This window comes from Empidonax traillii, unplaced genomic scaffold, assembly GCF_003031625.1.
Source record: "Empidonax traillii isolate 1590-97213 ecotype Southwest subspecies unplaced genomic scaffold, ASM303162v1 scaffold551:size421405, whole genome shotgun sequence".
Lineage (NCBI taxonomy): Eukaryota > Metazoa > Chordata > Aves > Passeriformes > Tyrannidae > Empidonax > Empidonax traillii.
This window is the reverse complement of record NW_020955744.1, coordinates 219,411-246,155: the sequence shown is the minus strand read 5'-3', so window position 1 is coordinate 246,155 and position 26,745 is coordinate 219,411. Positions and strand designations below refer to the sequence as shown.

Genomic DNA, 26,745 nt, shown 5'->3' with positions numbered 1-26,745 from the left:
TGAGATCTGGGTTCGATTCCCGGTTAGGACACTCCCCGGGCAGATGGAGCTCGCTAGCCCTGTAAGGCAATCCATCTACGTCCTGAGGACCTCGCTGCCACCGTCCAAGCGTGCTTGGCCCCGGCAGATGAACCTCAGGATTAAAGGGTGGGCTCAGTTCCGCGCACGCTGTGTCTCACCTAAAAAATCCAATGCGCAGGCTGGAAGGTGGAAAGACCTTCCCCGGTTCTTCGTTCGCGAAGAGACTGGCCATTTATTATGATTCTCTGATCTAACTATTTACATTTTTTACATTTTTACGCTTTTTTATAAGTCATGGCCCACTGTAAGCCAGTATAGAAACACAAACTGCTTTTCCGTGTAGTGTAACAGAAACAACAATCAATAAAAAAGTACTCTGTACTTACCAAGCTACAGGTAATATTAATGGAAAATACAGAAATATTAATGGAAAATAAGCAACATTGAAATGCAGATAAGGTAGAATGTGTAATTTATTTATAATCATCTTTGTTTCTGTAGATTTACTAATAAAAAATAACTAGACTGTTTACACACAGACTTGTTGGAATATACTGCCTTTAGGCAACAAATATCATGTTAAAATAATGTATTTAAATATTTCAAGGGAATCACAGAAAGGTGACACTTCACCTGTTGATTTCACAAGGTTATATCATATTGATGTTACAGGATTTTTACAAACAGAGGTCAAAAGAACATTGAAAGCCCAGGCTGATATCTAACTTCAGCCCAGATGTGTTAGGTAGTGATAAAGAAAATGGTAATTTTATATGAGAATCTCAACAGTTATTACAGCTCAAACATTCAGTGGTATAAAAAAGCATGGAAGTTCTTCTACCTCTACTCCTAAACCCAAGTTTAAAAAAGGCTACATACATCCTGAGCAACAATTAGATATTAGGTCATACTGAGAGCTGAGGGCAACTAAAAACATATCTGAGTTCTGGCTTTTGGTTTCATGCTCCAAAAGTCGCCAGGAAGAACACGAAGCAATTACAGTATTTTCCTTGTAATTTCACAGCTCTTCTTAAAGTGTAATCATGGTAAAATATTGAAAATACCTCAACCATAAACATGTAGAAATTCTTCCAGCAAAGAATTCTATAAAGCCTCCAGTACCTAATATAAGGTCCTCTCACTACTGAATCTACTTCAATCAAATACTGCCAACTAACAAAGCCAGAATTTTTAGCTTTTCCCCTTGTTTATTCTTCTCTTGCTTTTTCTCTGCATTAAGGATTTATATAAAATAACTAACTGTAAACTCAAAATTATAGAAGTCACATATCTGCCTTATTTTCCATTTGCAGGCAATTCAACCATTTTCCTCTAATTTACTAGTTATATGTCTGAGTCACATTCTAATATATAAATGATCGAGTCACAGTGTGGTTGCTTGGCTGCATTTGCAGATATAGTTAGTGCTACTTCCCTCCTTCACATGCAGAAGAGCCATTCATAAAACTTAGTTGCTAAAAATTTACAGTTGAAAAATATTGATTATCACTAACACTGCAAATAATTTCTTTCACAAGGAGATTGTGCCTGCATTTGATGATGAGTACATGGCTTCTAGAGCTTCCATTGAAAAGCACACTCTCACACAGCTTGCTACTAAGGTGTCAGCCATGCATTAGCAATGCTTCCTCTGAATTAGCATTAGCAACGCTTCCTCTGAAATTCTAGGAACAAGACAGCTCAGAACACCACCTCTTAGCATGATGTGTCTTGCCTGACACAAGCACAGCTTTTGTAAGCCTGATGGTATTATATGCCCACATATGTTTCCTTCTCCAATTATTGAGTAATTTAGTAGTAGAGGCAGCAAACTGGTGTTTATTTCAGCTATCTTTAACTACCTAAAAGATAGGGATCTAGGCCAAACTAGTTACGTAGCTTATGTTATTATATACATAGAGAAGAGAACATGTCCTGGAAGAGAAAATTATAAGTTTAAACTGACATAAGGTGTCAAAGAGCTAGGATTCAATCTCAGTGTAAATGCAGGGTGTGATGTGAACTGTGCTCTCTGATAAAGAAGCAAGTTACATTGCCCAGTAGTAATGAAAGGGTTAAAACCCTCTTAATATCACATTTTTACCTTCCTGAATACAATTGCACCTCTATAAGGATGATGAACTGGCTACATAGCTTTAATCTTTCCTTTACTTAGTGGTGGATACACAGAGATACAGAATCACTGTCACAGAGTCCTTTTACAGTCAGTTTCCAAAAGAATTAGGTTTCATCAGAACACATCCCATGTTTCCATTGCAGAAAGAGTGCTGAGCTCCCTGGCACATCCACTGGATCTTGTCTGATTTAGGGGCGAAAGACACTCATCAGAAGATTTTGTCAGCATTGTTACATTCTACACACTAAATATCAACTGTTATGATACTGTGATCCTAAGTGAGATATGCAGAAGTCACCTGAAGACTCAGTGGTCTTCAAAATCCCAAAATCCAAAGTTTGAAAAGAAGTAGAATAGAAAGAATGCAGAACTTCCTGTTCTGGAAAATATTTTTTAGGTAAAATGACAGCTTGCGATCTGCTGCTGGAAACCTTGGGGATGATATTCTCAACAATATCCTGATTGCTGACTACTAGTGTTTGTATGATACTGAAGATGTACTATTAAAATTTAAATCAAGAACTTAAACACATTCTTTCTACTGCACAGGTGTGGTTTTGTTTCATCCTTCCATGCTTTAAAAACAAACAGTCATAATGTGCTGTACCACATTTTTTGACAATATAGAGGTCAGAAAATGACATGCATTTATCCTGCCATATAGTCACAGTCAGATAACCAGTAAAATGTATGGATTTCTTAGTGTAATGACATTCATTTTCTGCAAATGTTCAAATCCATTTTATGATATTTTTTCTGTTCTTCTAATATTAGAAAATGGAATTCATACAACCTGTCATACTATAAATCTTTGAATCAATTTTGACATTAAATTGGACAGCTTACTTCCTCTTCTAAAACCAAAGAAGATCTAATATAAGCATCTTCACCTTACCTCATGAAAATATATTTTCTTTAATAAGATTTATAAGGGTATTGGGTTATTTTGTTTGATTTTGGAGTAGTTCTTTTGGTTCAGTTTGTTTATTTAGGGTTTTTTGTTTGGTTTTTTTTTTATTGGGATTTTTTTGCATGAAATAATATTTTGTAAATTCCTTTGACCTCCTTGGAATTCCATGGGTTTCATATAGAATGTTCAAATGTGAAGAATATTTGGTCCTTTTTGTATTTTCAATCACTTCTGTGCATAGTGTCCAGAAAAAAATGAAATAGACTGATTTAATTCCTTCAACAATATTTCATGAAGGTAAATATTCAACTGAACCTCAGAGGTCCAGGAAACCATAAATCTCTGTAGTGGATAATGCAAATCATTTGTTCATTCCTGGGATTTCATACATCTCAAGAGTACTATACATGCCAAGTTTCTCCTTTGATATACCTGATTAACAGCAAGAATCTCAGATCTACTAGAAAATGAGTTAACAAGGTCCTCAATTTTCTTTGTAGTTTACTGTGCTTTTTTTTTTCCTTTATTGGGTAGACCTCAATCCATTTAAAAAAAAAAAAAAAAGAGTCTTCTTTATCTGAAGTTTCAAACATAACATTGGCCTAAACTGATGCTTCTGTAAGATAATGTTCCATTCAGTCATAGAGAGTCACTCAAGAAATAAATATACAAAACTTTTTTCTTGCAGTTACATTCTGCATTTGGCATATGACTTTTGCACAAATAGTACTTTGATGGAGATAAAACTTTAGAAAGATACCACATTACTAATAAAGGAGGTGGAAAATTATATTTAAGGAGGTGTTTTGTGCATTTTTTTAGATCCAAATTGCTATGCAGGTGCAGAAGTAAGGAAAAATGGCATCTCTGAAATAATTTGGTTAATCTTCAGTAACATTTTTTTCTCTGGTGTAAAATTTTATATCTCTAGATAGCCAAGAAATAATGCTAATTTTTCCTTTTTCTCCATATTTCACAAATACTTCTATTGCATGTATTTAACAGACTAATTGTAAAGTTTGGAGAATAAGTTTGTTAAGAATATGCCTAGGCATATTCTTTCTTCACTTGTCTAGTGAAGTCCTAGAGATGTGGTTACCAAATATTGAAGTAAGTAATATTCATGTCACCTCATTTTAGTTATGTAAAAACTGACTTGCTCTTGTGCTTTTTCTGTCTCATTAGTGGGGATAACTGAATTCATCTTTCTTGTTTTAAGTGTTAGGTGGTGGATTCTCCATTTCTGGAGGTATTTAAGAAGAGATTGGATGTGGCACTTAGTGCCATAGTCTAGTAACTGTGGTGGTAGTGGATCAAGGGTTGGACTTGATGATCTCAGTGGTCCTTTCCAACCCAACTGATTCCATGATTCTATGAAAGGTATGTTTCCCTCTGGAAGTTTCTATAGCTGCCTGTTTACTACAGAAAAGGTTCAGAAACCAGTCTAAACAGGAATTTAACACTAAGAAGGAATCATATTGCTTTGATGATTTAAGAGAATTAGGGTGAATGGTGTACAATAGATGTTCTATCTTTAGACTGGAAAGTCGATATGTACTTTTGACTTAGCATTTGGCAAGATCTGAATCTCAGTTCAGTTACTGCATTTAAATGAAACAGCTCTCTGACTTGCTGTCCTGCCATACAGAAAATTTATTCCACCTAAAATCAGATGCTTCATTTGAATGCATCGAATGAACCAAGATTCCCATCTTACCAGGGACTGTGGGTGAGTCAGAGATACAGATAGACCATAGATTTCATTCCACATGAACACAACTTGAGGGCATGAGTACACTGTGGCTGTTAAGCCCTTTAATGGGTATCTCTTTCAACTTCCAAATATCCTGCAGTAAAGCTATTAGGTACCTACTGTGGGGCATACATGTCTATCTACTGTGTGCTGTACTGTGATGAATCCATTGAGCAGAAGTTCTAGCAGCAGCAAAACCATGTTCTGGGTAAAGCTGGGGGGGGGAGCAGCAGAGTCAGAAACTGGTCTATGAGGTGCAAAAAGGGAACTATCTTGGGATAGACAACTAAACTCAAGTTTTTTAGAGGAGGGAAACTTTCAGCGGTCTACTGCAAGCAAGATATGCCAGCCACAGTGGCATAGATGGGGACAATCCGAGATCTGACCTTGTGTTATTTTGAGAATTAGGACATTTCTATGCTGAGGAAAGGTGTAGGTCTGTGTTGTAGGTCCATGCTTTGGAGATGGAAACAGTGGCTTACTGTTTATGTGCTGTCCCTAAAAAGGAAGCAAAAAGAAATTACTAAAGAACAAGGAAAAGGAATTCCTTTCTTTTGGTATCTATATCTGAGTCTGCCAAGGTTATTCTTGTAGCCAGTGAAGTGAATGGGCCTTTTTGGGCACAATTCATCTGATATATTTTAGAATATTGCCTTTTAGTGGGATGAATGTCAGTGTAGTTCTCAATCAACACTACATACATTGATAGACAAATACCCAAAAATTAGTAATGGAGTAGTGGTCAGAAAGTATTATCTCAGGAACTAGGACTTTGTGTATCAGTCAATAAAGCTATTATATACTCTTCTGTTGTAGTCATTCCTGAAAGTCTTGTTTGAAAAGATGCTACGTCTCTTGTCTTTAAGGTTCACTAAATCTATTTACATCACAATTTATTAGAAAAACACAGGATACTGAAATTTTTTAAGCATTTCAATCAGTGTTTCCTCATTGCTGAGTTAGATAGTTAGTTTCCCTGAGGTCTCTGTAATATCATTAGCAGCAAAAAGCCTCTACAAAACGACAACCTCCTGCAGCACTACAGGCTGGGGACAGAGTGGCTGGAGAGCAGTCAGGTGAAAAGGAATCTGGGGGTACTGATTGATAGGAGGCTGAACATGAGCCAGCAGTGTGTCCAGGTGGCCAAGAAGGCCAATGGCATCCTGGTCTGCATCAAGAACAGTGTGGCCAGCAGGAGCAGGGAAGTGATCCTTCCCCTGTACTCTGTGTTGGGGAGGCCACACCTGGAGTGCTGTGTCCGTTTCTGGGCCCCTCAGTTCAGGAAAGACATTGAGGTGCTGGAGCGGGTCCAGAGAAGAGCAACAAGGCTGGTGAAGGGACGTGAGCACAAGTCCTATGAGGAGAGGCTGAGGGAACTGGGGTTGTTTAATCTGGAGAAGGGGAGGCTCAGAGGTGACCTCATCACTCTCTACAACTACCTGAAAGGAGGTTGTAGCCAGGTGGGGGTTGATCTCTTCTCCCAGGCAATCAGCAGCAGGACAAGAGGGCACAGGCTTAAGCTCTGTCAGGGGAGGTTTAGGTTGGATATTAGAAAGAAGTTCTTTGCAGAGAGAGTGATAAGGCATTGGAATGGGCTGCCCAGAGAGGTGGTGGATTCACCATCCCTGAAGGTTTTTAAAATGAGCCTGGATGCGGCACTGAGTGCCATGATCTAGTAATCACAGTGGGGCTGGATCAAGGATTGGACTTGATGATCTCAGAGGTCTCTTCCAACCCAGTTAATTCTGTGATTCTATAATTCTATAATTCAGACTGAAATTGCAAGGTAGGTGCTCTAAAGGAACCAGGAACCATAGGTCCAACTAAAAGTTTAAGTTATCAATTGATCTTGTTTGAAGTTTACTTGCAAAAAATGTATTTTTTCTACTGAGGAGATCTTTTGCAGTACTTCTTTTTCCTCAAATTTTAAAATTATCTTTTCTTCACAAAGAAGAAAAACTGTGTCTCCTGACATTGTAAAAATGAGAAAAACAGATGATCAAAGTGCACATCTAGATTTATTGAACTTATTTTTTACCATTATTAAAAATTCCTTCCTGTCCATGTAATGAATTTAATTGAAATAACTGTTTTATTTAGTAACCATATTTTTATGATATTGATTTCAGACACATAAAAAAAATAATCTTTGTCACTAATGTGAAGCAATATTGTATAGCTTCTTCAGAGGAAAAGTGGAAGTTTACCTGAAAACACTCAAGAGAAATGTGATATGTTTATTAAAGATTTATTCACTCTCTGCTACCGACTTTTGTTAATTTAACTTTTATTTGGAAAAATAAGATTTAAAAAAATACTTTTTATATTAGAAACCTCGATAACTAACCATATTTTATTGCCATTGCTGGAGTTTATTTATAAAATCTGACATGTAGAATACTGGAAAAGGTCATTTGAGCCTTTATTGATCATCGTGTTTGCCATATGGTAAGGATAAAAAAGCCTATTTTCCACACCTGACAGGTTGACTATATCATCCATCCATTTTGTTGATGTTCTTTCTTCGGGGTTTGGGATTTTTTAAAGAAAAATAAGGGAAAAAGTGTTTTACTTAGATTACAAAATTATCTCTGGCACAACCTAACAGATACCACCAAACGTAATGCTAGTAAACAGATAAATTGAAGCTAGAAGCCAAATGAGTTAAGCATCTCCTAAAAAATTGGAAACTAATCTGCTCCAAGACAGAGGTGGTAACACCTTTTCCTTCCCCACTATCCCTTTGAATAATGGTGCATCAGTTCAATGAAATACAGCTCCAGCTGCTCACTGGATAGCAGAAAATTCCACAGGCACAGGCTTTGGAGAGACGTTCCCTACTCAAATGGAACTAGTTTTTCTTGTCAGGTCACAGAGATAAAGGGTAGCATGCCCCTGCTCACTGAAAGCAGCTTTAGATAAGTCAGAGTGCTCACAGAGATCCCATGCTACTCAGCTTCATGGATCTGAAATGCCTGTTAGCTCGACACGTAGCTATTCATCCAAGGTCCCTTTTCACTCTGCCTAGAGCCACTTTTACGAAGTCTATGGGAAATCTGATGATTAAAGTTGAATTCACCATCATGGCAATTGAAAGCTGCTAGTGCAGCTGGTCTGCTTCCCTTCCATGAAGGATTTATTTGCTGGGTCTCTAACCTAACATTAACTCCAAAGGCAAAACAGTAATGATACTTGCAACAGCAGCTATTAACCCCTCCCACTACAGATCCTGCTTAGATTGCACGATCAAATTGCATTAGAGTTCAAGATAACATTGTAGATTTTATGGTACCTCTAAAACCATCTTCATTATTTACACAATCAACATCAATTAAAATAATAGATCTAGGCTAGACTCCTCCATAAATAACATAGTCCACTCAAGAGTAGAAAATATTTTTAATTCTTTCTTATTAAAAAACAAACAAATGCAATCAAGGCTACCCATTTGTGAATGCATTAACAGTTTTGGAGATATTGGGCTTCTGCTAGTTATTCTGACTGCAGAGATAAGATGACAAATTTTGGATGCATTTTGTCCACACTGGATTACTTCTACTGAAAAGAAAATATCATAGCAGTATATTTTGGGTGTGACAATAGACGAAGATACAAAACATCAGAAGAAAACACGAGCAACAAATGTAGCAATTTTTAAAGAACTGTTCTCATTTTATATACACTTATTCATCAAAATTTACTGAAGCTTATGTGTTCTTTCTTTTTTAAAGAATAAGCCAATTTTTGGTCACACACACCCCTCCATAGTTTTCTAAGTCTTCTTTATGGAATGAATTACTTTATTGATCAGGAAGCTGCTGCCTGGGTGCTTAGTGGAAAATCTTAATGAAACTCTTATCTTAGAAACAGATTAGTAGTATGACCAGTGAAAACAAATTTTCTGGCATTTAATCTCCTAATCTATTTTACATTATTTCTCAAAGGTACCATGACCTTCACAAATGGCTTTGCTCAAATAACTGATTATATGGTAGAATCTCATAAGTTTGAGAGTTGCCCCTCAACAGCCAACTTTCTAAAATTACTTTTTTCCACTTCTGAAATAGTTAAACCTAGTCTAAGTAGAGGGTTAAGGACCCAGCAATGTAATTAGTAAAAAACCTAAAAAATAAAATAAAATTTAAAAAATCTAGGCAGGATTCCCCAAATTACATCTTATTATGTAAACTCTGTGAAACAATATGTAAAAATGCCAGGCTAAAACACCTTTAAGTACCTGAGATATCTTCATTATATGGACCAAGAGTATCTCCTCAGAAGTGAATACTTACCACAAAAAATGTTACTTGTTCCTAATCATATAAATCTCTCATGTTTTTACATATCTGGTAATGCTGCCTTCTGACAAGCCACATGCACTGTGAAGTGAGAAGAGGATGGATCAGTATAATGACAACTCAATGCCTAACACCACCTTTAGGGTCAACATTACATCAAATAACAGGTCCACATTAGTCACATACATCTGTGACTGCATGGAAGCTCTTTGGTTTGTTCGATCAGGTTTTTTTCTCCACATCAGGATTAAAAATAACTAAATGATTGTAGATGACACAAAACTGAAAGGAGTGGCTAATATGCCTCAGGGTTGTGCTGCAGTCCAAAGGGACCTTCACAAGCTGGAGAAATGGGCTATGGAAAGAAACCTCATGAGCGTGAACAAGGAGAAGTTCAAAATCCTGCATCCCTAACAACCCCATCCACCAATATATGCTGGGGGATACCCAGCTGGAAAGCAGCTTAGTAGAAGAGGACTTGGCAGCCATAGTGGATGTGAAGTTGAAGAAGAGCCAGCAGTGGGTCCTTGCAAAAAAGATGACTGTGGGGAAATAACAGAAGATTGTCAGACTGTTGTAAACACAGTCAAGTGACTTATAGCTGGGTTGTCAAAAAACGTGTATCAATTGCCATGTACTGTTGTGTATTTGACAAGTAGAACGTCTGCATGTAGATGATACAGGCTGTGATAGACACCCTATCCAACATGTTTGAGTTTCATGCTCTGCTGCAGGAAACATCAAGAACAGTGGTGAACTATGTCCGTACAAATCCCTGACCCACAGGCAAAACCAGTAAGTTCAGTGATCCTGAACCTGGACCAAGCTCTGCAGTGCCTGCAACCCTGCTTGTGTGCCTCTGCCTTCATGTTGTTTTGAAGATCCCCAATTGGTGGAGTAATAAAAGTACTCTTTGCATTTTGTTAATATTTTTGTGTTTGTTCCTTCATCCTTCCTGTGCCAACTCACACAAAGGCAAATGGTGTTCTGGGCTGCCTTAGAAAAAACATGGCCAGCAGGTCAAGGATGGTGCCCTGCTCAGCACTGGTGAAGCCACAGGCCCCACCTAGAGTGTTGTACTTGGTTCCAGGTTCCCCAGTAGAGACATGGACATGATGGAGAGAATCCAACAAGAGACACAAGGATGTTTAAGGGACTGAAGCATGTCTTTTATACGGGAAGATTTAAGAGCTGAGGCTGTAGAGCCCGGAGAAGAAGAGGCTTCAAGGGAATCTTACTAGTTTATATGAACACCCGAAGGGAGTGTGCAAAGACAACAGAGCCAGCAGTGCACATTTACAGGATCAGAAGGAATGGGCACACCCTGAAACACAGGAAGTTCCCTCAACAACTTTTTTACTGTGAGGGTGACTGAACACTGGCACACACTGCCCAGAGAAATTATGGATCTCCCTCCTTGGATATATTCAAAAGGTGCCTGGACACAACCCAGGACACCTGGTTCCAGGTGGCTTTATGAAAACATAGAGGGTGGAACAGATGACTTCCAAAGGTCCCTTCCAGCCTCAAACGTTCTGTGGTTTTGCAGTTCTGTGAAACAGTTACTCACCTTTCTGTTAGATGAGGCTACAAAGTGTGCTGTAGAGAAAACCATGAACAGATTTCATCAGAATAAGATGAAACTCTTTTCATCGAGACTAATTGGCTTTGGTCAATTTATGTTAATTTTCTTTTCACCACATAAATAAGTTTGTCTACTTCTATTAAAACAATGATGTTCATGATACTTGACAGGCTTTTAGCTGTGAACCTCAGCTAAGAGACTGTGGGACCTTGAGGTAAAAGTTAACACCTGGAGTAAGTGTTGCTGAGGTATTAGCTCATATATTCTGTGCTTTGGGTGAAGGGACTGAGGGCTGCAGAGGTATCTTCAGACCAGGATGTTCCTCTAGTTTGTTCAGCCTGGTACCTAATAGGCTCAAGGAATTTATCTTACTTGATAAGTCATGGTACGTGATAATCCCAGTACTTACAGAGTATAGGAATGTACTGTATGACAACTGTTCATTAAAATTTTATCTTCTGTTGAATCTATCGGTATTTGTATCCATGTATTATTTTCATTAACTGATGAGTCAATAGACAAAATCTGTTTAATATCTATCTAACTCAATGTCTATCCTCCTCTTTCTAAACATTTTCTCTGAATGGTGCCCAGTGCTATTTTCAATGCTCAAGGATTTTTCCCTGTATTTTTGATTCAGCCTAGAACCCTACTCCTGTGTCTGTAAAAGCTGCTAATCTTACTCTCTCTGGATGTTACAGCTAGCTGTTTCTTCCCTCTTCATGCCCATGCTGTTTTATTTTCCTCTTTGCTTTGTCTCTGTGGAGCAGAAATTCAGGGCTATTTCAGATTTCTTTTCCAATTTTTTTCTTTTCTTCCAGGCTTTCTCCACATGCTATTAACTCACTGTCTATATCACTTTTCTAAAACCCATATTTTACACTACAACTTACTTGATAAAATATCTCCAGTGGTATACAGCCATCCATCCAGTGATGGATTAGATAGTGCTTTACCATCAATATGACTTCACAATTCTTAGTCATCTCTTCCCCTTGATTAGACTTGACTCCTCCATGCCAGAAGAAATGCATTACATTTCACTCAGAGCGTTACAGTCAAAGTAAGTTTTGTGACTCCATTTTATATCACTGAAGCTGTCAGACAGGAAAGACTCTTCATCCTCCAATACCTGCCTTGAATTTAAGTTCTCTACTTTGTTTGGTAACTTGCCTCAACTGAATCATCTGTTTCCCCTTTAACCTACTCATCCCTTTTCACAAACTGTTGGGGTCTATATATGTCTGTATGCTACATCAGTGTTTGAAATTCTGTGGATCAGGTATCAGTATGCCTTTCAAATCCCTTTTTAAAACCCCCTTCTATTGCTCATCCTTTTATCAGTATTAATTTTGAGTAATCTGCCTACTAATATATCTCTCTCTTTTTTTCAAATTTTTGTATCTAGAATCTAAATTTCAGAAAATGTGATAATCTTTAACCATTTATTTTAGGCATGTGAAGCTACACAATGGAAAGTCATACAAACAATATGATTAGGTCTAGTCTAAAACCTGAACTCTATCATCTGGATTTGCTAGCCTCTTTCTAAGTTAAACTTCCATTTTCTTCAGCCCAGTTTTTACTTCCCTGCTGCCAGTGACATCAAACATCCTGCCTGTCAACCTTAAACATTTCATAAGTACTTTCAGGCTTCCAGTAAGGCAAACAGCAAATCTTGCTAGGAGTCTGTCTGAGCCCCATGGAATAGCCTATAAATTATAATTCTCCAGTTCATTACCATCTGTAGCTCAAATGTATATCACAGCCTAGATTTTGGTTTTTTTAATCTTGTATAAGAAGATCATGACACATGCAAAATATAACAATTTTAAAAAATTCCATTTTGTTCTTTTTTTCCTCTTTTTTTTTTTTTTCTGAAAGTGTTTCCTCTGCCACTTCATAAAGACAACTGAATGCAATCCTGAGGCATCATGTGCAGCCTTCCAAAAAGAAAAACTGAAAAACAAATTGGACAAGCATTAAGAACTGCAAGTAAAGCAATTCAGTTACAGACTGAATGTTACAGGTGGAATGGTATGTCACAAAACTGAAGAATGAAGTACCTTCTTCTGAGTGCTTTAGACAAATCAGGGATTGCAATAAAGTTCACAAGGGATTTAATAATCCAGTCATGGGGAGGGTTGTGTGTTATCTACGGATTTTGTTGATATAATAAATGTGGTAGTGGATCAGCTCTACTTTACCTCCCGGAATATAGACTCTGCAGTGACAGGCAAAACTACGTTCCTCATTTGGAAATGTTAGAATGTAAAATTAATGCAGTTGCCACTTCTGACAGCCATCAGTGCCTCTGCAAATAAGCACCTTTTCTCGAGCTTCTGGGGCACATTGCTCAAGCAGACTAGAATATAATACAAAGATGACCTTGTTGCTCTCTGTACAGCTGTACATACAAGCAGATTCACTGCACTTGTTAGGTAAGGCTAAGTCCTTAACTTGGGTTGGCATCCTTAAGGGTAAAGGAACACCACAGGGCCTTTTTATGTATCTGTTTATGGAGAAAATATGTCAGGAAAGTAAATAATAATCTCTGAAAGTGGGAAAAAGCAAAAATTCCTAGTATTACCAGAAAATGATGAAGAATTAGAGTGGATCAAATACGAAATGGTTTACCACAGTGAATGTGCATATATGTGTCCTAGAGTAGAGTAATATAGGGAGGGCAAAAAGTCTTTTACTTGGAAAGGAGGAAAATAAAGAAAAAATCTTTCTTAATGGAATTTTTTCCTCTTGGGAACAGATACATTGCAATAAAAATTTAGTAAGTTTAAAAATTTTAACATATTTAAATTTAAATACTTTAATTTTGTGGTTTCAAGGACCTGGCTTATTAAGAACATACTCTTTCTAAATGGTCATTTGGGATTTACTTTTTTTGAAAAATTTAAAATTCTGCTGAGTATTGTAAATCCTTCAAAAGAAAACTTCACATTATCATGTGAAAATCAATCTTGGACTTTTATACAGCTTTCACACCTTTGCAGATCTCATAAAGTGCAGCCTTTTCACACTGTAAAGGTACATCATTGCATTTTTTAGCTCACCACCTTTTCATTGCTGTATCATTTTAGAAAGTCAAAGAAGTTATAATTTCATATTACTATGTAAAACTGCACATGTATGTCTGATAGCAACACATACATGTGCAGAGGGATTTGAGGTCTTAAAAGTTCTCTTTGAAGAGATGGAGGAAAGCAATACATCTCATTTAGAAAAGAAGAGACTTATAATTCATGCATGTTTATTAATTACTATGTTTAACTGCTTAATGCCAGCTTCATGAAACAAATTGCATTTATACCATCCTGATAGTTACTTAATTGTGCATGAATAACGAAGGCATAAAATCCTCAAGCAAAGTTGTGCCTTCAGAACTGAATTAAGAATTGAATCAAGAATTGAATCCTGTTTTTCAACATCATAGTCTTAGGTTTTTAATAATGGTGAATATTCAAATGGTCTTAAAGAACAGCAGAGGTCCCACTGCAGGAAGTTCTGAGACTATTTTTCAAAACGTGAATGACATAACTTGGGAAAAATGAGTAAGATGTACCTTTTTTCTGTGCAAATTTCAATTGTGGAGTGTTCCACAATGCAATGCTAAAGACTGGAAACGGAGCTGCAAGAGGAAGCAGCTCTAAGAAGACGTAAAGAATTCTGTATGTGCATCTGTGTGATCCTGGGAGCGGTTTTAGCTAGGTTTTCTAGTATAAGGATGTCAAACAGCACCTTCGGACAAACTGGTTGGGAGGGACAGGTCGAGGAGCTTGGTCGGGGCTGGTAAGAGCGTGTCCGCACTGCCACCTGGTGTCAGCGGTGCTGTCAGAGCCTCCCCTGGCACGTACGGATCTGGGGCACGCTCTCCTCGGGGAGTCCTCCGCTTCTTTACTCGGTATGGACCTACCAGTAGGTCTTATGAGTGGAAAAAACCCTCACTGGCATGATACTTGATGTTTTGCTTTCAGCTGTTTCCATTTGTAAAACAGTCATGTAAAGGCTTCCTGTGAAACCACACAAGTAATCCAGGTGATCTCCTTCAAGTGGTGACCATACTGGGCTCTCTGCTTTCTGTACATCTTCTTTAGTCATGGCAGTTTTATGTTCCTCCATCCTCACCTGTGTAATTCCCCCTGTTTTAGTTGCCAACCCAACATAGTAATTGTCTAATGAAAAATACAGCGGGAAAAACTAATATAATATGACCAGCAAATATAGTTGTAACTCCTCTTCTTCATCCTTCCGGACTTTAGTCAGGCTGCTCAGAGTGAAGGTGGGGGAACTGTGTAACACTGCAGTCCAGCCAACAAATATGGCCCAGTCATCACTGAAACACACCCCCCACTCCCACCCCCATTTATTTATTATTAAGTTGTCAAAAGAAAAACTTCAGAATGTAATAAGCTGCCAGTGTCTGCAAGCACTCTTAACTCCGACTACCTGCATTTTCAATTGTCAGGGTAGTTAATGCCCCTATGTGAGAAGTGTCAGAGTTTAATCAATCCAGTGATCCTCTGATAGGATTTAAAAAGAATGTACTGCTTTGAAAATCAGCAATTATACTGTGAGAAACAGAGGGTGTGAGAAGAGGGGAAAGAAAAAACAAACAAACAAACAAACAAAAAACCAAAACAAAACAAAACAAACCCACCAAACTGTATGTGTAACACAGTCTTTTCTAAAATGAGCAATCTTTCATTTCCTCAACAGCCTGTTGGAATCTATAGACACGAGCAACCACTGTGCTGCCACAGGGAGGTGCAGGGAGTTAGGGAGAGTTTGGAGATTCATGTCCCTAACAGCTTCTTCACGATGTTTACATTCATTGGATATTAAGAAAAAGGAAATCCTTGATGTAACTTAAAAAAAATCTACATTGGGTTTTTTCACCTTCAGAATAATCAGGCTTCTGTAATTTAGCCCACCTTCAAATACATAAGACAAAAATCTAAATTCTTATCAATGCCTTTTTTTTTGTCCTACATGCAACATGTAAACTGGTTTTATTCTCACTGTAGTGAATTTAAAAATATTCTGTGTTAAACCAGTCTCCATTTACTGCAGTTTATTTTGAATCTATACGGAAAAAACCTTGCAGTTACACATCTGCATTACTAATATTTGATATATTCACCTCCCAGCTCTCTAGAGGTTAATGGACTCATATTTTACATTGTTAGATATATTTATTCAGTGTGGCAAAACAAATATATATTGAATTTTGTGCTTGGAAGGTTTTTTTATTATTAGGGTAGAAAATTTTCTATATGACATGACAAATCTTAATGGAAATTCTAATTTGGTCTTTTTTGTATCAGTTTAGATGTTCAATGCTTATGAAAATTGTGGTATTCAGTACAGGGTTTAACCATTGTGCATGTCATGCTTTTTGCTACTTCACACAGGATAGCTTCAATCTCTCAATTTTTATATGACTTCTATACATTAAATTGCATTGAAAAATCAGACATTGCTATGGACAATAGTCAAAATATGAGTGAGGACATATATAATAAGCTTATAATGTACTTTTTTGCTGATAATCCCTTAGAGTTTGGGCAGTGTGATCTTCCGTTTGTGGCCAAATCTTGTTCAAACATTTGTAGTCCTATATATGTTATTGTTTATGATTTGATGGGCAAGAATACCATTCATCTTGTTTTAAAGAGTAAAATGGCTAAAATCAATATGCAACTTCGTGATATGACTAGGCAGCCCTCCTTCTTGACCTTGAATGGAACTACTGAGTGGCTTTATAATCATCCATGCCCCCCTTCTTTGATTCATTTAATTAGGCCAAGACTTCCCAATACTCTGCTTAAATGTGTCTGCTTTTAGACAGAAATACACCTTTCTTCTGAAGAAGAAAATGATATCTCAATTGAAAATTTTTCCATTGTGGTGCAGAGGTCTAAGGCTGAGGGATGTTGCACAGCCTTGTTACTGCTTTCTGACTTCAGGGAAGGTACCTCATCTGTTCCTGGAAGTTCTGGTATCCGGAATTCTTCTATTGGCAACAACACAGTCATGCAATAGCTTGGTTCTTGCCTATTGGCTTGACCTGTCTTTGGGAGGAGACCTAGGTACATAGGAGAACAAATGGAACATAGGTACATAGGAAAACAAATCATCTCTAGACATCAAGTTGGCATTTGATAGTTAAGTGTAGGAAACTGAACTGCTGATGCACTCCTGCCACAGTGATGTGGTAATTGCAGCCTAAAATAGGTATGGCAAAGAGTTTTTTTTTTCTTTACTGACAAAAAACCTCCACAACAAACAAACAAAAAAGGAAAACTTAAATTATAGTTGATTGTATGTGATCTTAACTATATCTCAACTATATCAACTTGAAGATGACAATGATTAAATGAAATTAATTTCACCTGAAAGTGTGGGGTCTTTGTGTGTTTGAAGGGATATGATATATCTGAAGGTAAGTTGATTTGCTATAATGTTTATTGGGCAGACAGTTCTTGTAATACTGTGGTTTTCTTTCATAGGTGACACTACTGTATGCTGTTCTTCACATGAGACACAGCTTGAAATATTTTGATAAAATGAGATGCTTGCGGAAAAGATCAGCAGTGTCATTCTTAGGAGTCCTTGTCGTTTGCTTGCTGTTCATGAACTTGTACATTGAAGACGGTTACGTTCTGGTAAGTTTTTTAGATGGGAGAAATTATCATAGAACCAGAAAACAGGATATATCCCTAGTTAAACACTAAATTTCATAATTCCTTCAATTCTCCCTGTTTGTGTACCATTAACAGTGAAGTATCCTCAAGACGTGTCCTTTATGATGAAACCAGCTCCCTAATGTATATCGCATACAGTGTCAGTAAGATCCTAACAGTCCTTTCCACAGAAGTAAATATGTCACTGTTTATTGGAAGTATGGGAGATAATGAGTATAGAAAAACATGAAGTTAACTCCATCAAGTGTCTTTTGAGTCAAAATATCCTCTACATTTTCCATACTTCTGGATTTCCCTCAATTTTAATGTTGAAAATAGACTATATCTGAAATATTTGCATAAGCTAATTTCAGTCCACACTGCAAATTCACCCGTGAATACTGCATTAAAGTCTATTATAAAAATAAAATTATAAAAGAGAACTCACATTAATTCCATCTACTTTAAGCTCCTTGCATAAATAATTTTTTTTTAGTGGTTTTATTTTGTGTTTTTCTCACCTTCTGTATCTCAGATTTGAGTCTCACAGGTTCGGTGCTACAGTATTAATAAATAGACATAAATGCCACCCAGCCTATGATTTTGAAAATAAAAATATAGGAAGATTTGTGTTAGGAATTTCAAAAAATAACCTTCTGACAATGTAACATAACTCTACAGTTTATATGTAATGTAGGGGTGTCTCAGTGCCGACTGTCAAACAAGCCCTGAAGTCTTGATTAGTGGATTGAATTTCCAGTTCTTTGCAGGTAAAAGAACATGGTGGCTTAACAACTGGAGCTTGTAAATAGTAAAATTACTAAACTGAATATGTTATATTGTGATATGATTAGACATTCCCATCTTGATCTCGAATTGAACTGGGAAAGTATGGGCTTTCCCATATTCTGAAAGGTGAAGTTCAGTTTCAAGTTGGACCTGAAAAGAAACATAACAGTATGACAAGAAGTATGATACACAAATAGTAAAAATCTTTAAATTACTTATCAGAACCATATATAACTTCCTAGTTATTTTAATTCAAAATATTTTACTTCTGAAATTACTTATAACAGTATTATCAATTTTTACAAATTGAGATTATGCTAGTATTTTTTAAGTCACTGAAAACATAACCCATGCCTCTAGCATGTTACTCCATTACAGACATAGTCTTTCTCTAAAACTAAAGTTTTTCACTCTGTTATTTATTTAACATTTCTTGGTTATGATCAAATTTGATCTGGTTTGTCACTTTTTTTTTTCTCTAGTGGTATTTTCCCTGATGTTTCTTCTCCATTCTCTAATTGTTTCAAAGTTCCCCAGATGTTTCTGAAAGTGCTTTTATTATTACTGCTAATGGTGTTCCTCTTGGTTTGTTTTTGAAATCTTTTCCTGTTCCATTTGCCAGCTCCCCAGATGGCTCCATGTCTTAATTTTCTCTTCTTTTCCCCACTTTTTTATAAATTCTCTCTCTCTCATTGCTTCTCTCATCACAGTTCTGGCATGTTTGCATTCATGTAGCTCCCAGCCAAGTCTCTTACCAAGTCTCCTGACAGTTCTTCCAGATCTCTTGATACCTTTATGGTCCATCAAATGTTTTTCAAATGTGTTAGGCTGTTGACTTTTTAGTTTATTTATTTAGTTTTCTTTTCAACTTCCCTGACCATATCTGACAGCTCCAAACACTCCATGTCTGTGTGTTTTCTCTGCTGAGTTAAAAGATGAGCAATTTCAGTGGTTTTGGTGAGGAGAGAGATATTTGGGGAAAGCCTTTGAGGACAACAGGCTAACCAATTCCCCTCAGGGAATGAGAATATAAAACTCCTCAGAGCCCCGAAGGCGCTCAGAATTGTAGCCTATCTCCTGATGGACTATCTGCTCAAGGTATCTGATAGAAGGAAAGCAACTCATCCTGAGTTCCCCTTCCCAGTCTCAGGCAGCAGGCTGTGCAAACGACTGAGGAGTTGGTATCTCTGGCGCCACATGTAAGATGAGATGAGTAATCTTTTTCAATGTTAGAATAATAAAGTGATATTCATTATAGGAAGTCTTAAGAAGGGAGATGAGAACCTTTCTGGTTTTGCTCAGAGAGTCTCACATGCACAAAAAATCCCATAACTGTTTTCTGCAGGGCATTTGCTGCAGAAATAGAAGGAGCCCATGTGGCAAAATTGCTTAAGTATGTTGGATAGAGGGTATGCAGTTATGCACTGTTGATGCATGTATATTAGAAAAGCTGTTTAAGGTGCTTCATCTGTAACATGTGAACTACATTTGATCAAGTATTTTGAAGACATACTGAATTAATATATCCCAAATATCACAATATATGCAGTGGGGTTTTTAAACCTTTTCAGAGTCGTAAGTGAACTGCAAGCAAAGCATGTGTTTTGTGCTCTTCTATGAATACTTATCACCATTTTGGGCACTATGGAAACAATAGTACTATTGTAGCTGACACAGCATCTTTAGCAGAGCAGAGTATCTCCATAAAGAGTGGAGAACTTCTGGCACTTCAACCTATGGCACCCACATAAAACTCTCAAGCTTCAGCAAACACTGGAATGTAAGCTAGAGGTTTGTTAACAGATAAAAGGCAGAACCATCATAAAAAAAACCTAAAGAAGAAAAACAAAGAGAATTATCAAGCTCCTCAACTTCACTGACCTCTGCATAGTAGTCTGAGATAGAAGAAACAGATTTTAATCTTTTGGAAAAAATCCATATGTCAGCTTTGCCCATCATTTAACAAAAGAATGAAAATAGCAACTATCAAAAAAAAAAAAAGTTAGCCACAGAAAGCATTTATTGAAAAAATAAGGGAAAATTTTTGTGGTCAGTCTAAATATTTTACTTATTAAAATCAAAACATTTTGTTCTGACATTGTCTATTTCTAAACATTTTGAAACTTTTTATGTAGGAAAACTTCAGCAGAATGGGTTTCCATTCCAAAACCTTCTTATGAAACAAGGAATTTTGGTGCTCTGTTCTGGAACCAATGACACACAATCTTCTGACATTAAAGAAAGACTGATTTAAAAAAAAAAGAAGTTTTTGGACTGGCCCATTTATTTTTCCATTTGATATATTTTGTGTATTCTATTCCTAGACCACTGAGACCACTGATTTTAATCTTGAATCTAATCATCAAACTTCCTCTCATAACTTATGAGCAAATACAAAGTAGCACAGAAGGAATAGAGAGAAATTGCTTGAGAGATATTGCAGATCAAGAGAGCATAACAGTGTGGGTAGATACCCCTGGATGTCTGCCAAAGATCTTTACTAAGCTCAGAAGTGGATTATTTACTACTTCTTTGAAAGAAAAACAATGAACTCTAAATGGATACGCGATCAGTTTACAGAAATATTTCTTTGTGCCGTAAAATATATCTTTGACACCTTTTTCTAATATTTGTGTCATTAAATGAGTGCTGTTTACTGTTTCTGTGATTGTTCTTGTTATCAGCAGTACTATTATTGTGCAGTGTTCCCATTTAATGACAGATCAGGAGGTTTTAGTGCATAAACACACTGTATATATCAGAATAAATGAACTCATTCATACATGGGTCTGTCATCAGATTAAGATCAAACCAGGTAAATTAAATAAGCATTCCTACTTCTAAATTCAGTCTCATGATATTACAACCTGTTAGATACTTTCCCTTTTCTTAAGTATTAAGGAACAAATTTTTCCAGAAGCCCAAGTGACCTTATGGATAGGGCACTACTCATGAAGCTGCTCTTTCCCTTCTGTGACTTCACTGTTGTTAGGAAAGCCTTTTGGAAGAAAAAGACTGAAGGAGGAGGCAGGAAGAGGAGGCATGGTGAGAAATGTGCCTTTTTTTCTATGCCATCAAACAGTGTTCATCAAATTCAGAGAAAGCTTTTGCTGTATGCATGATCACATGTATTTCTTCTTATCACAAATCTGAGTAGAAGCTTTTCAGAAAAATGGCAAAATGAGCCAGGTGACAGAATCTAGTTTAGTCTTTCGTTTGCAGCAGGTACAGTGGCTTTTTTTAATCACTGAAAACATTTAGAAAAAATATCCCCCACTTCTACATCGATGAAAGTTATCTGTTGCTGACAGAACCCTCTTTTGAATATCATAGCATTTTTTTGCCAATAGTTTAGTGTTTGCAACTTTTCGAGAGATTTTGTGCAAAATATTTTTTTTCTTTTCCTATTACTGTAATCTAAAAGGTTGTGTTAGATTTTCTGTAATGTTTCAGTAATGTTTTGGTTTGGGATTTTTTTTTGGTGGGTTTTTTTGGGTTTTGGTTGGTTGGTTGGTTGGTTGGTTGGTTGGTTATAAGGTGGCATATACGTGCTTTCACAAAAGCTGATACTGAAAAATGTTATTCTTGGAAACCTGCCTGTCCATGTTTCCTCTTCAGGTGGCACTCACAAATGTGTTTCTCTCTCTCTCCCTCTTCTATTCTTTTTGTTTTCCCAATATTAGGAAGGGGACAAGCAATTAATCAGAGAAACAGCCACACACCAGCTCAACCCAGAGCGTTATGTTCACAGTTTTAAAGATTTGTCTAATTTCTCAGGATCTATAAACATTTCCTATCGCTTCTTAGCTGGCACACCTTTGCCAAGGAAAAGTAAGTAACTGCAATCTGAATGTTATGAAATGAGGTAACTTAAAAATAGATGAAATCCATATAGTCCCTCTGGTATTTCTAGGCAAGACTGGCTGAGTTATGCAGTGACAATCTCAAGAGTTAGTGGGACAGCCATCTCTGCACAGGTAGTTTTGAGTGGATGCAAGTCCAGGCCTAACAGTGATTGCCCCACAGCCTGGTTACCTTCTGACCAAATGGCTGACTTGCAGACAGCCTTCAGGCAGCCCCTGGATGGTCTGTGTGAACATACTTCTATGGATCTCCTCCCAGGCAAGAAGAAGATGATTTAGAAAGCAAAAGCAAGGCATATGCTGGTGGTTTACTGTAACCACCCTCTGAGACCATCCTATCAATCTCTGTCTGTATAACCAGTAAATCCAATCTTAAGTATGCTTGGGATCACATAGATACACCCTTCAGGTTCCCTATTCTGCCAGCCCAGCAGCTGTAAATGGATCTCCTTGATCCTTTAGCTGTGATAATAAGGGAGGTTAATTGTGCTGTTATGGGGACAGTAAAGGATTCTTTTCAGAGCTATCTGCAGATGGACTCTTTAGTTACTCTGGTTTCAGACAAGAAAGCAAGTTTAAGACTTTCTTCTAGAAGTGAAATATGGCCTTCCTAGTCTTTAGACAGGTGTCCTTTGTGTTCCAAATCAATCATTTTGCAAGGCTCAGAAGTTCAAACACAGAAGGTAAAATAAAATAGTATGTGAGTTGTGGAAAGCTATAAAGTTTGTTCAAATTAGATTTGAAAAATCTGGGCCTCTGTAGGCAGCGTAAATGACTTCTGGGATTGTACTTGACTGTACAACTGCTTTTTGAGCTGACTTAAGCCTCGAGGGAAACACTGTATCACTCTATCAGAGTAGTCCTTTAGAAACCATCATATTTTAAGAAAGTTGGGTAAGTTCAACTGAAAGACACCCTGTCAGTTACAAAGCCTTAATATTTTTTACATCAGAAGTTAGAAAAATAGAGATATATTAGCAAATATCTGCAAACAAAACTGATTTGGAATGCTGGTAAAAATTCAATGGCAGTGACTACAAAACGGCAGAGATGAAAATTCTTCCCTTATCATTAAGATACATCTCTCTCTAGAAAGACGTAACAGCATTAAAAATTATTTGCACAAAAAAAAAAAAAAAAAAAAAAAAAAAAAAAAAAAAAAAAAAAAAAAAAAAAAAAAGAGAAAGAAGTTCTCTTCTACTTTAAAATAATATCTAAATTGCATCTTGGAAAAAGGAGTTCCCTGTAAAATGCTCAATGAGTCCTGAAAAAGGATTAGAAAAAGGAAAACTGAACAAATTCAGCTAAAAAAGGAACATGCTGAAAAAAAATTATCCATGCAAAATCTATAACACTGTGCAGCTATGCATAAATGTTGCTAGACTTTTAGAGAGCTTAAAATTATAAAAGTTTTGCAATTAATCTATGTATCATATTTTTGTGCTGCATTTGGCAGTTCTTAGCTTTAAAAATATTGTGTGAGTAATCGCCTCATAAACCCCTTTCTTTAACAGATTTTACACCCTTATTTTTGTCTGTGTGGTTTCATCTATGAGATGTACACGTTGCTTTCGCGTCTGACCATGACATGCCATTCCTTGTATTTAACAATCAAATGTTTGACGCAATAGTCTCCATATGTCTATTTGCTTGCAATATGTTACTTCTTTATGAAAAGGCAATAAAGGTCCTTTATTACATGCAACTTAATAAGTTCACATACCAAATTTCTCACTTTTCACCATTCACAAGGTGTATTTAATATAAGCACAGCTCTGGAGAATAGCTTTGTGACAAAATTGTTTCCAATATCAGATACTCAGTTTTTGTTTAAATTGTCTTTTGTACAGGGTATCTTACAATTGGATTATCCTCTGTAAAACGGAAAAAGGGAAATTACTTGCTTGAGACCATCAAGTCCATATTTGAACAGTCAAGCTATGAGGAACTCAAAGAAATCGCAGTGGTAGTACAGCTGGCAGATTTTGACTCAGCCTGGTGTGAAGGGATGGTTCAGGATATTTCACAGAAATTTGCACATCATATAATTGCAGGCAGATTAATAGTTATTCACGTCCCTGAGGATTATTATCCTGTACTGGATGGCCTCAAAAGAAATTACAATGACCCAGAGGACCGTGTGAAGTTTCGATCAAAACAAAATGTAGATTACGCTTTCCTTCTAAACTTTTGTGCTAATCTTTCTGACTATTATGTGATGCTAGAAGATGATGTTCGCTGCTCAAAGAATTTTTTGACTGCTGTTAAGAAAGTAATTACCTCACGAGAAGGATCCTACTGGGTGACTTTGGAATTCTCTAAACTGGGATACATTGGAAAGCTTTACCATTCTCATGACCTCCCACGACTGGCTCACTTTCTGTTGATGTTTTACCAAGAAATGCCTTGTGATTGGCTACTCATCCACTTTCGTGGGCTGTTAGCTCAAAAGGAAGTGATACGTTTTAAGCCATCTCTGTTCCAACACATGGGATACTACTCATCTTACAAAGGAGCTGAAAACAAGTTAAAGGATGATGATTTCGAAGAGGAATCATTTGATATCCCTGACAACCCACCTGCAAACTTGCACACCAACATGAATGTATTTGAAAACTATGAGGCAAGCAAGGCTTACAGCAGCATTGATGAGTATTTTTGGGGCAAAGCTCCTTCTAGTGGAGACTTCTATGGAATTGTATTTGAAAAGCCCATTAAAATCAGCAAAATTAAAGTTGTCACTGGAACTGAAGATCGGCAAAATGACATTTTACATCATGGAGCCCTGGAAGTAGGAGAAAAGATTGTAGGCAATAAAAAAGGGAGACAATGTACAACTTACTTGAGACTAGGGGAGTTCAAAAATGGGAATTTTGAAATAACAGATGTAGAGCACAAAGTTCTGTTTGATGTTAACTGCATGAGAATACTTGTTACCAAAAGTCAAAAAGAATGGCTGATCATTAGGAGCATTAGCGTCTGGACTTCTCAAACACAAAATCAGTAAAGCAAAGACACCCGAGCAGGTACAGAGTGCACACAGTCACCTGGGTCCCAACTGGTGCTGTAGCCCAGAAAAACTGACCCTTAAAACTCTTCACTAAAGACATAGAAAATCTGGGGAAATATCAAAACAAGTAAAGCAATTTATTTTTTACTAGTTTGGTCAGGCAATATACAAACATTTATTTGCTGGAAATTTTGAATTTTATAAGAGATCTTTAAACACTTTTTTTATTATTATTTCTCTGTAAGAGAGATCTTGTGGACCATACAGAACAAAAAAACCACCCTATAATTGCCAAAAAGTTTAAATCTATGACCAATATGTTGTGAACAGAAACTGGATTGCACCTTATGCACATAAAAATTTAAAATCTTATGATAGTATGCATTTGTACTGCAGTTGGTGATGTTTTTCTTTTACAGGCAGTTGTGACAAGGAAATCTGTCTTGAAACTGGCAGTTTCCTTCTGAGCACTGTAAAAAAATAGCGTGGCTAATCATTGCAACTTCTTTTCAAAAGGGAATGTATGTAAAATTATAAATCTGACATGACAATTATGTAAAAAAATAGATAATTGCGTCAGTTATTCTGTCTCAACAAATATCCTTTGTTCTTTTTTCTGGGTCCTTTCACTGAAATTAGTAGTACTTGAATTCTATATTATTTAGGGGACCAATTTACTTTTCTTACTCAAACAAAATGCCTCACAGTAAGCAAGGTTTCTGCTTGAGTACTGATGTCACTATCAAACCCAAGCACCTAAAAGGCAGCACTGTTCTCTTAGGCATCTTAACAGATCTCAGCTTCAGCATTTTTTGTTCCTTCATAATATGTAGAACTCTCCCTGAGACATCTGCATATAGCTGAATACTACAGTATACTTTTAACATATGCCTTCCCTATCTACATGTCCAGTTCATGTATGCTACAAATCTAAACTGTACTAGGTTAATCAACTGGAGATCAATGTAAGCTCCAATCTGCTCTGAGTGATTTATAGTCAGTAGAAGAGACACAAAATGAATAATTCTTATTCAATGAGAAATTATTACCCTCCTAAATTAGTTTGTTGGGGTTTTTTTGTTTGGCATTTTTTGTTTGTTTGTTTTTTAAGAGTTTTTTTTGCACCTTTGTAATTCTGATCATGTTAGTCTTGTAGACATCTTCCTACTACCTCTGGTAGGCATATTCCCTGCAAGAATATTTTGCCTGGCTTTAGACAAAAAATAGAAAAGTTTCCTCAGTCTGCATGACTTCAGTGTTGGTTCTGGGCTTCTAGTGTATCACACAGGGAGGCTGTATGGCATATGATTTATACTATATGTATACATTCAGATTAGCAGAATCTATGGGGTTTATTCTTCTAAGACATTCTTGAGGCTGTCTCGGTAAACACACTAAGAAATACATGAGTAGCAAGTGTGACGCAGATGACCATTTTATTGTCAGTCTCATGAGTACTCTGGTTATCATCTGATTGCATTTATGATTTTTAGTTAAACCTGGTAGATAAGAAATTTGAAGAATGCCTGCACTGACTAAGAGTGAATTAATGACTGTATAAGTACATCCAAACCTAACATGGCTATTTCAGAAGGGTAAATTATTTTAAAAATCTACACAAAACATCAATGCAATTGCTTTTCCTGGTTCATAAACCTGAATAAATTCAGGTCCAGATGTG

General features: G+C 36.8%; 1 protein-coding gene across 1 annotated transcript in view; it reads left to right on the top strand.

The window, feature by feature from the left end:
* Positions 1 to 26,141, top strand: part of MGAT4C (MGAT4 family member C) — a 54,660-nt gene extending 28,519 nt beyond the window's left edge. The window contains exons 3-5 of the mRNA XM_027897603.1: positions 17,229 to 17,384; positions 21,875 to 22,022; positions 23,905 to 26,141. Coding sequence (XP_027753404.1) covers positions 17,256 to 17,384; positions 21,875 to 22,022; positions 23,905 to 25,061 — 1,434 coding nt within the window. The 5' untranslated portion in view covers positions 17,229 to 17,255 and the 3' untranslated portion in view covers positions 25,062 to 26,141. The remainder of the gene's footprint in view (positions 1 to 17,228; positions 17,385 to 21,874; positions 22,023 to 23,904) is intronic.
* The last annotated feature ends 604 nt before the right edge of the window (positions 26,142 to 26,745 follow it).